Consider the following 15,206-nt stretch of genomic DNA (forward strand, 5'->3'; position numbering starts at 1 on the left):
ATAGATGTGTCTTCAGTCTGTGTTTGAAGACTGCAAGGGACTCTGCTGTCAGGACAGCAAGTGGGAGTTCATTCCACCATTTTGGAGCCAGGACAGAAAATAGTCTCAATGCTTATTGTCCATGAGACCTGAAGCAAGGTATTTCAAGCCGAGCCGTACATGAGGTTTGAAGTATTCGAGGTACCGATCGGACTTTGACCATTGACCTCATGTATGAAGGGGCTGGTCCATTTTTAGCTTTGTAAGCAAGCATCAAGGTTTTAAATCTGATGCGTGCAGCTACAGGGAGCCAATGAAGGGAGCGCAGCAGTGGAGTAACGTGTGAACTTCGGAAGATTGAAGACCAGTCGTGCTGCTGCATTCTGGACAAGCTGTAGAGGTTTGATGGCTCTTAGAGGAAGACTAGCAAGTAGCGAGTTGCAGTAGTCTAGCTTTGAGATCACAAGAGACTGCACAAGAACCTGGGTAGCTTCCTGCGAAAGAAAGGGTCGAATCCTTCTTATGTTACAAAGGAGGAATCTGCAAGACCAGGTTAGATTAGAAACATGAGCTGAGAATGACAAATGGTTGTCCAAAGTTACGCCCAGGCTACGGGTAGCTTCAGATGGTGATACCAGGGAGTTCGCGAAGGAAACTGTGAGGTCATGGTTAGGGCTGGGAGTACCTGGGATGAACAGAAGCTCAATTTTACTGGGGTTGAGCTTCAAGTGGTGGGCTGTCATCCATGACACGATATCAGTCAAGCATGCTGAGATACGTCTGGAGACCTGCGTGTCAGTGGGTGGAAAAGAAAGAAATAATTGAGTGTCATCAGCATAGCAGTGGTAGGAGAAACCATGAGAAGATATTACATCACCAAGAGAACGAGTATACAAAGAGAAGAGAAGGGGGCCTTGTGGAACACCAGTGGAGAGTCTACATGATTTGGATGTGGATCCACTCCATGTCACCTGATAGGACCGTCCATCCAGATAGGACTGAAACCATCTCCAAGCAGAGCCAGTCACACCAAGCCTGGAGAGAACAGAGAGAAGAATGTTGTGGTACACTGGGTCAAAGGCTGCTGAAAGGTCTAGAAGAATCAGTCATGGACATATGCTTTGCTCTGGAGCAAGAGGATTTTGTCTTGGTGCCTTGGGGTTGCATGTTGCTTGCTGTGCCCTGGGCTCTGGGTGCTGCGTTGCCCGCTGCATTCCTCCTGCAGGATGGCACAGCCGTGCATTCTTCAGGTAGTTGCGCTGATGTGACTAATGCGACCTATGTACATGCAGGCTGGGAGATACACCTTCTGGCAAAGGTGGAAGCAAAATAAGATACTACTACCAAATGATCCGTTTCTCTAGTTTTACAATTGATGGGTGTGTGCTTGACCAGGCTGAGCAATATTTTATTTTTATTCTATAAACTACTGGCAGCATTTCCTCGAAATTCCAGATAAAAATATTGTATTTTAGAGCATGTTTTTTTTTTGTTTTTTTTTAATGAAAATGAATAAAATAACAAAACAGTTACAGAAATTTTAGACCACAAAAACACAACAGCAGTTTGTAATAATCAGTAACCTGTCATGTCCTTTACCCCAAGAGGGAGAATAAGGTTAAATTTGCATAAACCGGTACTCCCATATTTAAGCATTAATCCACTTAACTCAAAAGCAGAAAATATTTTACATTAATTTTACTCAGACAAACAAATGTATGCACATAAGTTAATAGCCCAGCTCAAATGGCTTAGACATATACACCACTTTATTAAAAACAATCATTTATTAGAAACTGTGAAATGTAGCCAATTTGTGTACAAAATATACACTATCTGTTAGCTATTCTCTACCTCTTCACCAATGGCCAGTTTCTGACCACCAGACTGCAGCTAGCTGGATATTTATTTTCAGTGGTTAAGGTACTTGGCTTGTAATCGGAAGGTTGCTGGTTCAAGTGCCACTGCTGCCAAGTTGCCACTGTTGGGCCCCTGAGCAAGACCTTTAACCTTCAATTGCTCAAACTCAGTCATAATTGTAAGTTGCTTTGGATAAAAGCATCAGCTAAATGCTGTAAATGTAAATGTAAATGTACACACAAGGGGGCTGTTTCTGATCAAGTGGTATGATGTGGCCAGCAGGATTTTTTACTTGTTTAACAGATTTGCTCAGATTCTTTTCAGTATCTAAAAAGAACGTGAGATACCACACTACTGATTTGGAAACACTGAAAGCACAGCGCTCAGCAAGAGCACGACTCCTCTTCGTGCTCTTTTGGCTCAGCTCAGATTTACCGAGATCGCGCTCCTGATCGCACGTGCCCCGCATCCGCCTGTAACGGGAACGTTCTGCATATTAATGACTTTGTGCACGAGTCATGAACGTCAAAGACGTCATATTTGTGAGACGACTGGTATTAAAAACCGACAAAATGGTAGCGCTAGTAACTCATGCATGCGTGCCGTATACGATCAGGTTGAGAAGTTTTAAAAAAGCCAGGCAACTTGGTTTGCTTTTTCAAATGGCTTGAAAATGCTGACGCTGTTATCCGCTGTCGTTTATCGCTAGGCTTTGAAATTCCCTGGAAATTATTTGTGCAGGCTGTCATGTAAATTATTAGTATAGTAATGTAAATGATCATACTTACGTTATTATGCGAGTGATGATACTTCTGAGCAATGCTGAATATAAGGTTTATACAGACTTTGATCAAACAACTTTTAAATGTCACCCATGCAGCCGAGACTGAGTCATCAACCTAAAGTCTGTTGAATAATCACATGCGACATATACAATTCAGTTTGTTGGTGTTTTGGTTCACTGCTTTGATTAGAGCCAGAGATCCATGTGAAAGTGACATGGACAACTTGTTACTAGTTACTCTAGTTCAATGGTATCTGAACTCAAATTTAGTGTACTGGCTAGGATTCATTCTATGAGTAAATGACTAAGCACGTTTATAAGTTGCTCTGGCATCTGCTAAATGCCAAGAATGTAAACGTAAAAACCAATGCCAATTCTTCAGTATGAATGTTTTTAAACCTTTCTATTAGTAGATATAGTTTTAGGTCTAGATGGTTGTTAAATAACTAAATGACTAAATGACTTATTGCATCCATCAGAGAAAACATCTAAGGAGATTGCTGAAACTACTAAAATCGGGTTAAAAACTGTCCAACGCATTATTACAAAGTGGAAGGAGAGTGGTCGGATAAAAATCTTGAATGATCGTGATCGGCGATCACTTGTGTGGTGAAATCAAATCGTAGACAAAAAACAGTAGAACTCAGGGATATGTTTAATAGTGAAAGTAAGAGCATTTCCACACGCACATTGCGAAGGGAACTCAAGGGATTGGGACTAAACTGCTGTGTAGCCTTAAGAAAACCACTCGTCAGTGAGGCTAACCTGCAAAAACGGCTTCGATTTGCTAGGGAGCATAAAGATTGTACTCTGGAGCAATGGAAGAAGGTCATGTGGTCTGATGAGTCCAGATTGACCCTGTTCCAGAGTGATGGGTGCATCAGGGTAAGAAGAGAGGCGGCTGAAGTGATGCACCCATCATGCCTAGTGCCTACCGTACATCCTGTGGGGGCAGTGCTATGATCTGGGGTTGCTGCAGTCGGTTAGGTCTAGGTTCAACAATGTTATGTGCTCAAAAATGAGGTCAGTTGACTACCTGAATATACTGAATGACCAGGTTATTCCATCAATGGATTTTTTCTTCCCTTATGGCACGGGCATATTCCAAGATGACAATGCCAGGATTCATCGGGCTCAAATTGTGAAAGAGTGGTTCAGGGAGCATGAGACATGGATTTTCACACATGGATTGGCCACCACATAGTCCAGACCTGAACCCCATTGAGAATCTTTGGGATGTGCTGGAGAAGACTTTGCACAGTGGTCCAAATCTCCCATCATGAATACAAGATCTTGGGGGGGGGGGGGGGAAATTAATGCAACTCTGGACAGAAATAAATGTGACATTGCAGAAGCTTGGGGAAATGCAGGGTTCCTGTTGACGTCTAATGTCACAGTCGATGTTCACTCAGCTGACCATGACTGTGCATCGATGCAGAGCTCAGAGCAAGCATCAAATTTACTGATGACGTGACTGTGGTGGGTTTCATTAGCTGGGATGACAAGTCATCATATGGAGAGGAGGTGCAATGGCTAACGGACTGGTGCAAATGTAAAAATATGTCTCTGTATGCAGACAAAAAAGATAGATGATAGTTGACCAGGAAAGTATGGAGCTGATCCCTCTCCAACAGATACTCTGTGGAAATCTTCACAAGCACCGAGTTCCTTGGTGTCCACCTAGCAGAGTACCTCACCTGTATTCTCAATACTAGCTCCATAGTCAAGAAAGCCCAGCAGCGACTATTTCCTGAGAAGGCTGAAGAAAGCGCTCTGCCTGCATCCTCACCATGTTCTTCAGAGGAACAACAGCAAGCATCCACAGCAGCTGTGTTCCTGCCTGGAATTTCTCCGTCTCAGACCGCAAGACGCTGCAGAGGATACTGAGGACAGCTGAATATTGGGGTGTCTCTCCCCTCCATCATGGACACTTACACCACACGCTGTGTTCACAAAGCTGTCAGCCTTGTGGATGATCCTACACACAAACATGTCTCTCTCCCACTGTCTGGGTAGATGTATTGAAGCATTTGGGCCCTCATGAACAGACCGTGCAACAGTTTCCTCCCCCATTGCATCAGGCTCTTCAACTACCAGAGAGTGAAAACAAATATTAAACAGGTTTCATATTCTGTTTAACAAATATTGTGTTCTTGTACTGTTGTTCCGGTTGTTCCCTCAATGACTACTATATGTTATAAGCATATCTGTTAAAATGTCACAGCATGTTACATCCATTCACATTGCACAAAGCTTTGTACTGGGTGGTGTATTTCATACTTAGTGTTTGCACTTGTGCTTCTCTTTTGTGTTGCACCATGGTCCTGGAGTGATGTCATTTCGATTCATGTACACTTATATAGCTGGAATGACAAAAGCCTCTTGACATTTGACTTGACGCAAGTATTTTTTTATACACAGATATTTCTATCTTTATCAGTTTGAAGTTCTTTATTGAGGCTAGTCTCAAGATCAAATATTTTAGCTCAGTGGTTATGATACTTGACTTGTACTCAGAAGGTTGCTAGTTCAAGTCCCACGCCTATGAAGTTGCCATTGTTGGGTCCCTGAGCAAAACCCTTAACCCTCCCTGCTCAAGTTGTATTCAGTCATAATTGTAAGTCAGTTTGGATGAAAGTGTCAGCTAAATGCTATGTTAATAAAAATTAGCTAGCTAGGTGTCAGAACATTAAAAAAAAAATAGTTGACTCTTTACTGTAGTCAATCTTTAAACAGAAATATCACATTTTAAAATTAACTTGTGTTTTGCATTAAGCTTATCTTATGTTACTTAATACATATTCCTAGCTAAAAACTCATAATGATTAATCACAAAATGAAACATACTGATTTATATTCACATTCAAAATGATTCATATTGATTGCTTTGCCATGTATTAAGAGCTTGCACTTATGGAAATATTGCACCACTACTGATGAACTGAAACCTTTTAGCACTTACTGTTTGGTATTGTACTTGTTCGGTATCAACATTCCCATGCATCCAGCAGTAACCTAGTTCCCTACTATATTGGACTCTAGCCTACTTTGCTAGGATGCATTCTTTGCGTAGATGTCAAATCACGTTTGTAGCCAAGCAGCTCTGGATAAGCGTTTGCTAAATCATGTAAACGTAAAAGCGAATTACCCGAATGTTTTGTTTTTAAAAACTAGTTTCCTGCGGAAGGATCTTTAAAGCCGGCGTCACAAGCGTCATCTGTGTAGTCTTCCGCTTGTGTTGTTGAGTGTGGCTCAGGTGCGCGTGCAGACAGGTCGTCAGTATCTCGTCTGCCTCAACATCTTTACAGTTTAGTAGCTGTACTTGTTGACAAAGTGGTAACATGATAAAGGCCATACTGATATTCAACAATCATGGGAAACCCAGACTTTCGAAATTTTACGAACATTACGTGAGTATTAATTAACACAGAAACTAACTTGCCTTCTCCAGCAAACTATTGAATATTCACGTTAGCTGGTTAGCTAGCTAGGGTTATCTGGCTATTAGCTGTGCTTCCAAGCTAACCAGCTAACTGTTATACCCGTGATGTGAAAGCCTCATTTCACTTATTTCATAGTGAGGTAATGTTAATAAAATCAAAATATCTACCGTAGCTCGCTGGTTTTAGATGGTGCTCAATTTGCTAGGTGGCTAGTTAGCCACCTTTGAACTATAACGTTAGCTAACCTAGCTAATATGCATAATAAATAGGCAACTTGTGTGAGTGGACTTTGCTAAGATAGCTAGCTAGCTGTCTCTAAAACTAACTGTCACCTTAACGCTACCTAGCTAGTTAGGTTAGCTAAGCAAAATAAAGATTATGTTCGAACCTTTATATGAAAAGATTTGTCCATCTCCGTATCATTAGTTTTGTCTGTCTAAAACTCTAGCCACGTAGCTATATAGCTGTGATGTAACTTATCATGTGAGTGTGTAATGACCACACGCTACAGCTAACTGGCTACAGTTGTCAGCTCGCTTTTGCTTATAAAACACGGTGAGTATTTGTTAGAGTAACCGAATCACTCTTACTAAGTACTTTATTTGATAAGTGCTATTACATGGAAGGCCATTCGTATGCTTGTTTTGTATAAATGTCTGTGAACTAGCTACTTCTTTAATCTGTCTAACCTTGACTTGCAGCTGTGACAAGTCAGTTACGCGGATAAGTCAGCATACCAGGCTTCAAAGCTGCGTTGAACAAACAGTTGTAACTAGATAGTCATTGGTGGTAGGCATTGCTAACTTTTAACTGAATAATTTATATTTGCGTGTTACATTATCCTGATAAAATATTAAGGAAGACTGTCGTTTTACTGTTTGGTAGCTAGGGTGATCTTGTACTCAGAATACGCCTGCACTGCACTGAGTGATGTGGGATTTAGCCTTGTGATTCACTTGTGCTTAGTTCAGTGAAGTATTCCCTTCAGCTTCTTATGTAGCCTCATTTTTAAAATCAAACAGGAATATCCAGCCAGGTCTGTGTTTTAAAAAGACAGTAAATATTTATTGATTTTCAGTTGACTAAGGTAAAATAAGTTATCCTGTATTTCCCAACACAATGTCCTTCAGCATTTCATGTCAGTTGTGTTTTGATTGTGATTATACTATATATGTTCGTCATCTTATTTGTATATGCTCTTTCTTCAGCTGCAGTTATCACTCTCCTAGAGAGATTGTGTTCCTATCAGGTCTTCTCACTGATATAAACTTGAATATTTCTATTTAGACTCATAAATTACCAGGGTGTTTTTTTTTTCTTTCACATGCCTTCACAAATTCTTTTGGACCTTATGGTCTTGTACTGCTACAAACTGCTGAATAGTAAATGTGATTTACCATAAATCAAATCAAGTATTTGGCTTAGCCAATATAAAGGGGGGGGGGGGGAGAAAGCTAAATATGGGAGTTAGCAATTACACTCTTAAGGAGGTGCACTGGCATGTTCTGTTCAGTGAAGTTTACATGAATAAAATCATCCTTTGTCATAACTGAGCTGTTTTGGTTATGGTTTTGGGCATGATGGAGGGTAACATTAAACAAAAACACACATGCCCAGTCCTTAAGGTTTGGAGAGGCGCAAACATGTCTGTCATGTAGGTTCCACATGACATTTGAAAGCTTGTAGTAGGCTACTGTTAATGTTTTTGTATCACAGCTTGATGCATGACCTTCTTAGAAACAGACTAATAACCCTGCTGAGTAATGGAGTCTAATTACTAATTACTAAATAAACGACTATACTGTTGACACTATTGGCATGATATTATTTTAACGTCTGATATGGAGACATGATGACAGGTCATTGGGGTACATGGGGCAGCAAGGAGCGGCTGGGTCTGTAGCTGCTTGCTCTACTTTCAGGGAGAGGAGTTTTTATATCAGAGTTGTATAGCTAAACGTTTTTGTCTGAGGGCCAAACCTGAAATAGTTAATAAAGTAGCCGACTATATATGCGGGTGAATCTAGATGGAATGGAATTACTTTTTTTCCACTGAAAAAGTGTAAGAAAGTTTTAACCTTTTGCTGGCCACCTGGGCTCACACTTTATATTGCTACACTTGACCATTTAAAAAGAAAATTGACATATTAAGCCATATTGCTCAAAGGAATAGATAAACTTGCATGATCTTCAGGTTAACCAGTGCCTGCATAGCAGTATATATGATATAAATATGTTGATAATTAGTTATAATTTGATATACTAATTTAATTTTGATCAGACTGTAACATAACTAAAGTTACAGATCACCTTTACATTAGTATATAAAGCCAGAAGCGTCAGTGAAACTTTACTACTATACCACACTCACAGGCTGCTATAAGAAAAGATTGATTATAGTTTAAATTTATCTTAATTGTTACCTACCCTGTCAATCAGTATACCTTTAGAAATTAAGCAATGCTGTAACAAGTAGACCATTTGCTACGATTTGATTTCTGTTTTTTTTTTTGTTTTTTGTTTTTTGTTTTTTTTTTTGTAAAGAGGTTTATATGTGACATACAAGTCCAGTGGCATAAGATGGATGTTAAATTATGGGCTACAGGAATTCAGGCTAACTGTAGAGACATTTTATACAGAGGGTTTTTCATCTGTGTATTAGTATGATATTACACAAGACACTGTACATGCACTGTAGCCTAGTGTTTTGTGCCCATCCTCAGACTCTCCTGTAAATATAATACTACTACTTTGCATTTAATTAAAATTTATGGCTCGTTTTCTTTTTACTTTGGATTTTAAAATGCACATTGCAGAGTTGCACAGAAATATGTATAACTCACTGGATTAAGTTGCCCCTAATGATCCTGTATATGTAATCATCTTGCTAAAGTTTTGAATGCTAAATAAATATATCTTAATCATCTTGTTGTAAAACATGCAATTAACATGCCAAAGCAAGTGCTGTTTTAAAGTATGTCATTAGAACAGGCCATTTGTGGATTTTCCCTGTTTACATTAAATGTGTACATTCTGGACTTGTAATTAATTTGCATGTAAGCAACTCTAATGTCGATGACAGATGAGGGCTAAATATGTCCCTTGTATACACAACATGTAGGCTTCAAACTTGAGCAGCCCTCACCTCCTTTGGGAGGACTTGTGGACGAGTGCAAACAGGTCCACCTGCTGGCTGGATTAGAGCTCTGGGCCTGGCATGTGCCTCCAGGGTCTGGACAAGAGCAGAAATAGGCACTTCATACTGGTCTTTTACTGATGGTTTGTTTGTGTAGCATTAATGTTTTATTCATTCAAACTTTCTATCAAACCTGCAAAAACATTCAAGACATGTTCAGATGTTAAATTGTTTTTGCCTCCTAACCCAGAATGAAGACATAGAACAGCAGATCATCAGAGAAACGTTCCACCTGGTGTCGAAGAGGGATGAAAATGTCTGCAATTTCCTTGAGGGTGGACTGTAAGGATTGCAACGTTTTGAGCATGGAAAAAACAACTTTTTATGTTAGTGATGTTATTGGCTGCAATGCAGCAGCTATTAAATAACTTCTCCTTGTGTCCACTCAGGTTGATAGGTGGATCAGACAACAAACTGATCTACAGGCACTATGCCACACTGTACTTCGTCTTCTGTGTGGACTCAGCGGAGAGTGAACTCGGCATTCTAGATTTAATCCAGGTCCTTTTGTTTTTACATTTTAAATTTAAATTAATTATGTGAACATTAACGACTTTCCTTGCTTAAACAGTTTCACTTTGTTTATGCTCATCATTGCATTGGATCTAATTTCAGAATAAACTCTCTTTTTCTTTACAGGTGTTTGTGGAAACGCTGGACAAGTGTTTTGAGAATGTCTGTGAGCTTGACTTAATTTTCCACGTAGACAAGGTAAACTGTGCTGGAGAAGATAGGCTCCTCTAGACAGACTCTGGTACACAGTAATATTGCATACCTACGCTGATTGAATACAATGTCCACAGTTTTAATTGTTGGTAGACATAGAACTTTAAAAAAATATATATTTGAAACTCCCTGTATGCAGTTTTCAGGGTTTGTCTTTGTCTTAATTTTTCCCAGGTCCACCACATTCTGGCTGAGATGGTGATGGGTGGTATGGTTCTAGAGACCAACATGAATGAGATCATCACACAAGTGGATGCTCAAGTCAAGATGGAGCGGTCTGAGGTAAGAGTGATGTGGCTGTGCAGCTCCACTCTAGGTATGTGCAGGCATGTCTGTGTGTGGACTGCATGTGTGAGAATGCCCTTTTGTGATGCCTTCTGTTCTCTGTGTCTGTGGCTCTATGGCCCACTGCTGTTGCTATGCCGCACCGTGTAAGCTCTTCTCAACTGATAGACAGTCTGTAAAAAGGATTCGATCACAATGTCCATGACTGGTATAGAATTCTGATTCCATGCAAACACCTACATGAGTACCACATCGTTTCTCACTGATAGTGTTTCATCTATATGGAACAGAGCTGCACCATCAATAAAACATGCATTTAAATTAGATTTCCTGTTAGTCTCCACAGAGAGAATATTTAGGAAAGCTGTGGTTTGGGGTTGATGGGATGATATAAGGAAACGTGACAAGATTTGATGGTTAAAGTCAGACTTTTTTCAGTTGTTAGAATGATTCATCATTTTAAAGCTGGTCTGACAAACAAGCACTTAAAAACTTAGCTCTCTGCTGTTGCTTAACAGGAAATGCAGAACTCTTCTTGTCTAAAATTTTGGTTCCAAATATGCTTAATTGTAATATTGGCATTTTATTTTTTTCCCTTGAAGTTATGATTTTGCTTTTGGCTTATAATGTATTTTATAGGGCCGGTTTCCCGGACACGGATTAAGCCTGGTCTTGGTCTAAATTTCAGTGAATCCCCATTGAAAATTCTTCTTAGTCTAGATTTCGGCTTGGTCTGGGAAACTTGCCCCTAAGGTGTTAAGTGATATCCTGATGTGATGTTTTATCTTTTAATGTGTTGAGGTGTTGATCAGTATATACAATTATAGCTTCAGTTAATAACCACAAATAACCATAGCAAAGTTCCTCAATATTTTGTCTAATCAAGTTTTCTCCTGATATGACTAGCTTGAAAAGTAATGTGTGTACCTTTCATAAATAAAGCTTTGTGTAATTTTATAGGCTGTTTGTTACTTCCCATTGGTTTCAAATGAACAAAAAAAAAATTGATGGTCTGATGGTTTCATTAAGCTTAGATTTTATTTTTGTGATTGCATGTTGGAAATATGTAGTAGTCTAACCTGTAGTATAGGTTTATTATACGAAGTGGCCAATTTTGTTGACAACTGAATCATTCTCAGCATCTTTGACTGTATCATAAACATCAAATCTACTTGATCTTGCTCTCTTTTGATGACCTAGCCTAGACCGCTAACAGTGAAAATTACTTGAAATGCATTTATCTCTTGTAATTGAGATCAAATTGCCAAATGCAGTGGGATATTTTTAATAAATTAGGCAACTCTCCCTGCAGTTTCTCAAAAAACAAAACAAAACAACAATTGTTATATGGCAAGGTTGTTAAGTCACTAGAGACCTACAGTTGCTTTTTCTAACATTTTGGTTGACTAACTCTTTACAAACTACTTGTTTAATGAGTATTAACTGATCTGTTTGTTTACTTTTTTCTGCGGTCTAAGATAGGTTATGTCACTCTTTAGGTGCTACAAACTGTAATTACTTGTCTGCTTTAACTACCATTCCTCATTCCTCTTTTCTGACTTTCTCTAGTTCTTTCCATTCTCTTTTTGCAGACGTTTATCTTTCAGTCCCCCAGGCAGGACAGGTAGACCCAGGTACTGCGCTGAATTCTGAACCAAGTAATTGTACACAAGTCATCCTAAGGGCGAACATTTAGATTCTCCAAAGGCACAAACTGCATTTCTGTAGACTTGGGGCTCCATTTTTATGTTGTTGGTGTGTCTGATTGGTGATAAAGGGCAAGTAGTTTGCTTCTTGGAAATCCTGCATTCAGGGATGCCTGCTATGAATAAGTTAAAAAATCAGACGAAGGTTACAATACTTTATTCATGATATTTGAATGAGGGCATTCATTACTGTAGCTGTGATTTGTACAGCAGTGTAATAATGTAGGCAATGTTTCAGTATGCTCACAATGATTTTGTGTGTGTTCACTGTAAGCTTTAGATGCTGAAGTCATGCTGATATTATGCCTAGTGATCTTTTTTTCTCACTCTCAGAAAACCTAGAGTAATTTTTCTGTGCTATGATACTTTGGTGCTAATTTACAATCTAGGAGCACTGTTCTTCTCACTATAACTATAGAACTGAAAAATTGTAAAATGGTGCCCAAAGACTCTGGATTTCTTTTCTGTTTGAAGCATCAGTGGTTTTTTAAATGGTGTTCGTTCTCAGGTTTACATGGTAGAATGCAGCAGGTTTGCCTTTAATTTTCATCTGAAACCTCCTAGCAATTACTGAGAATACCTCTCATCCATTTGTAAGTAGATGTCACCATAGCATAGTTAGATTAGAAGCTAAATACACTTCTTAATTGATTCATCGTAATTGGTAAGTACTATGCACATCTGTTACGTTGATTACCACCCAGGCTGATTGTTGACAATACTTGTGAAGATATCAATTTGTAGTAATATCTGGTAATGACTGACTGACTTGTAGAAACATCCATGTTTGTCTAATTTTCACTTTGTTCATCATTGTAAGATAACATGCCACCAGTCTTACTAAATAATTGTAAAGAATGGAATTCTAAAACTGGTCTTGCATCCTTCCAGTCACAGCTCTAGTTGTACCATTCCTGGCTCTAATCAGCTCTAATCAGTCCTACCGACAAACTTCATAGATATTACAGTCCGTCAGTTCTTACCAGTCTTCGTTGTGTCTGTATCTTTGTTAGTAGTTGTAGCTCCATTTTAGTTTGACAATTTTAGTTTTGTCTTTCTACATTTGTTGAGACTTTTAATGCATTCCTGTCCAAACTAAGTCGTAAGTGTAAAGGACAAATATTGCGGTATACAGTATTTTGAGTTGTATTTTTCATTGAAACAAAAAGGGTTTTGACCAAATGTGTTCTGATGAGCTATGCTTGGTAAAATGACAAGGAATTTCAATTAATCTTTTGTTAGTAATTGTCTGTCAGCTGACACTCTCAGTATTCACTGATGCATGAAAATGCACAATTGTTCACACACTAATGCTAATTTTAAAGGTTTACTTTTAGCAACACATACACTGACCCTTGCATGAACTGAAAAATGTTACCCAAGATCTTATTATTCATGCAGGAGCAGCCCATGACCATTGTAAAGGTCTCACAGTGGTGGTTCTTCTATCTACCAGTGTATTCCACCACCATGTATTCTGTCATGTGCAAGAGACTTGTCTGTATTTTTATGGGCTAAAAATATCCTGTTGTTGGAGTGCCCCATCTTGACTCCTCTGTGAGGATTAGGACTGTGAGGATTAGTAATTCGGTATTTGAACTGGTTCGTATGTAGGCTTGCATCATAGAATAAACATAATGACTCAACACCCAGCATTCAAGGCATTTCACAATTTAACACATTAGCCGTTTCAAATGTGTGGTCTCTTAGAATAGCTGCACTGAACATAAAGGGATTATTCTGCTGCAAGCAAAAACATACTGTAATATTTTTATCTTTTTAATGTTACTGAGCAGATGCCTGATTTTGGGCAATAGGTAGGATCTGTAGCCTGATTTTGGGCAATAGGTAGGATCTGTAGCCTGATTTTGGGCAATAGGTAGGATCTGTAGCCACATGCCATCGTGGGGGAATGGCTCGTTTAATTTCTTCAGTAGGCTCACCTTGTCAAGTCACGATTAGTGCAGTCACTTTTCTTCCCCCTTTTCCCCCACTTCTTCTTCTTTTGGTGTTATTGGGTGCATTAAATTCATTTTATCTTCTATTATATATTGAAAATATTTTACATGGTCTTGGAGATTAGCTAAAATAGTCCTGGAAATGTGCTTGGCACCAGGTTACACATACAATCAAAATGTAAATGTCAAGATTCATCTTAAGTTTACAGTGCCTCATTTTTTCTTCATCACTTTCCATCTCTCTGCATTGCCCTGTCCTATCTTTTGCATACCAGTTCCTCAATGTAGTCCCAGAAAACTCTCCCTCTAGGATGTCTTTTCATTTAAAAAAATCCCCAAATCCTTTGATCGTTCTCATGTTTTGTATTTCCGTAGTTAAAGTTTACTCTGTCTTCCTCTGATTAAGATATGTCTTAAATGACCTGGGTGATGCATGTGCATATTGAGCTATGGGAACAAGAATGCCAACTCGCACACATGTAATGTGCTTCGCATTTTGTGTGATGTCGAATGTGTCTGTGCAGTGTGAAGGATTGAGTGTCTGTATTGCCTGTCATTTATATGAAAAACATCTCAACAAGATTTAAGCATGACTAAGTGTTTTTGTGTGTTTGTGTGTGCGCAGGCTGGCATTGCAGGAGCTCCTGCACGTGCTGTGTCTGCAGTAAAAAACATGAACCTTCCAGAAATGCCCAAGAACATCAACATTGGAGACATCAGCATAAAAGTGCCAAACTTACCAAACTTACCAAACTTGCCAAACTTGCCAAACTTGCCCTCTTTCAAATAACAGAAGGCAGCCCACTGCCGGTCTGGACAAGTGTGTAGGTTGAAATGTGTTTACCGAACTCAAAGCAAGTAACTTGTTACTTCAGCGGCTATGAAGGTACCGTGTGATTCCGATTGTATTGCTCTTGGTTGTGGAGTGTCCTCTTTTTTTACTCTATGAAAATGCAGTATTTATTTATTACATTCCTTCACCTCTTACGATGGTGTGCCCGTACAAATTGGCTGCTACAGTATTCGAAGATCATGTCTTTATAGTACTTTGTACATCAGACTTAAAAATATAATTCAGTATGGAAATATCTAAATAATACTGTATAAGCTCAAATGATATTACTGGTATTATATTGTATCTAATCAGAATATTTTATATATAATTTATCTTTTCTTACTCAATGATTTTATTTTAGCTAGTGCATGTGATTTTTTTTCCTTCCTTTTCACAGCAAAATAAAGTAATGCATCATTTTTGTTTGTAACTAT

General features: G+C 38.9%; 1 protein-coding gene and 1 long non-coding RNA gene across 4 annotated transcripts; one reads left to right on the plus strand and one right to left on the minus strand.

Annotated features, from left to right (window-relative positions):
• Window positions 1-3,081: 3,081 nt before the first annotated feature.
• Window positions 3,082-5,902, minus strand: LOC113571028 (uncharacterized). 2 transcript variants are annotated; one of them, XR_003409953.3, is made up of 3 exons: window positions 5,772-5,902; window positions 4,904-4,986; window positions 3,082-4,713 (listed from the first exon to the last, which is right to left on the minus strand). It is a non-coding gene; the product is annotated as an uncharacterized LOC113571028 (long non-coding RNA). The 2 variants fall into 2 exon arrangements; XR_003409952.3 differs by having other exon boundaries at window positions 5,586-5,842.
• ap3s1 (adaptor related protein complex 3 subunit sigma 1) lies at window positions 5,894-15,191 on the plus strand. 2 transcript variants are annotated; one of them, XM_081707698.1, is made up of 7 exons: window positions 5,894-6,033; window positions 9,188-9,345; window positions 9,453-9,544; window positions 9,652-9,763; window positions 9,902-9,973; window positions 10,163-10,270; window positions 14,563-15,191. In XM_081707698.1, the coding sequence occupies exons 2-7, from the start codon at window positions 9,343-9,345 to the stop codon at window positions 14,725-14,727; spliced, it is 552 nt and encodes a 183-aa protein (XP_081563824.1). In that variant the 5' UTR covers window positions 5,894-6,033; window positions 9,188-9,342; the 3' UTR covers window positions 14,728-15,191. The 2 variants fall into 2 exon arrangements, with proteins under 2 accessions (XP_081563824.1, XP_026855579.3); XM_026999778.3 differs by lacking the exon at window positions 9,188-9,345.
• Window positions 15,192-15,206: the final 15 nt, after the last annotated feature.

Source organism: Electrophorus electricus, chromosome 25, assembly GCF_041902795.1.
Source record: "Electrophorus electricus isolate QZ-2024a chromosome 25, ASM4190279v1, whole genome shotgun sequence".
NCBI classification, from domain to species: Eukaryota; Metazoa; Chordata; class Actinopteri; order Gymnotiformes; family Gymnotidae; genus Electrophorus; species Electrophorus electricus.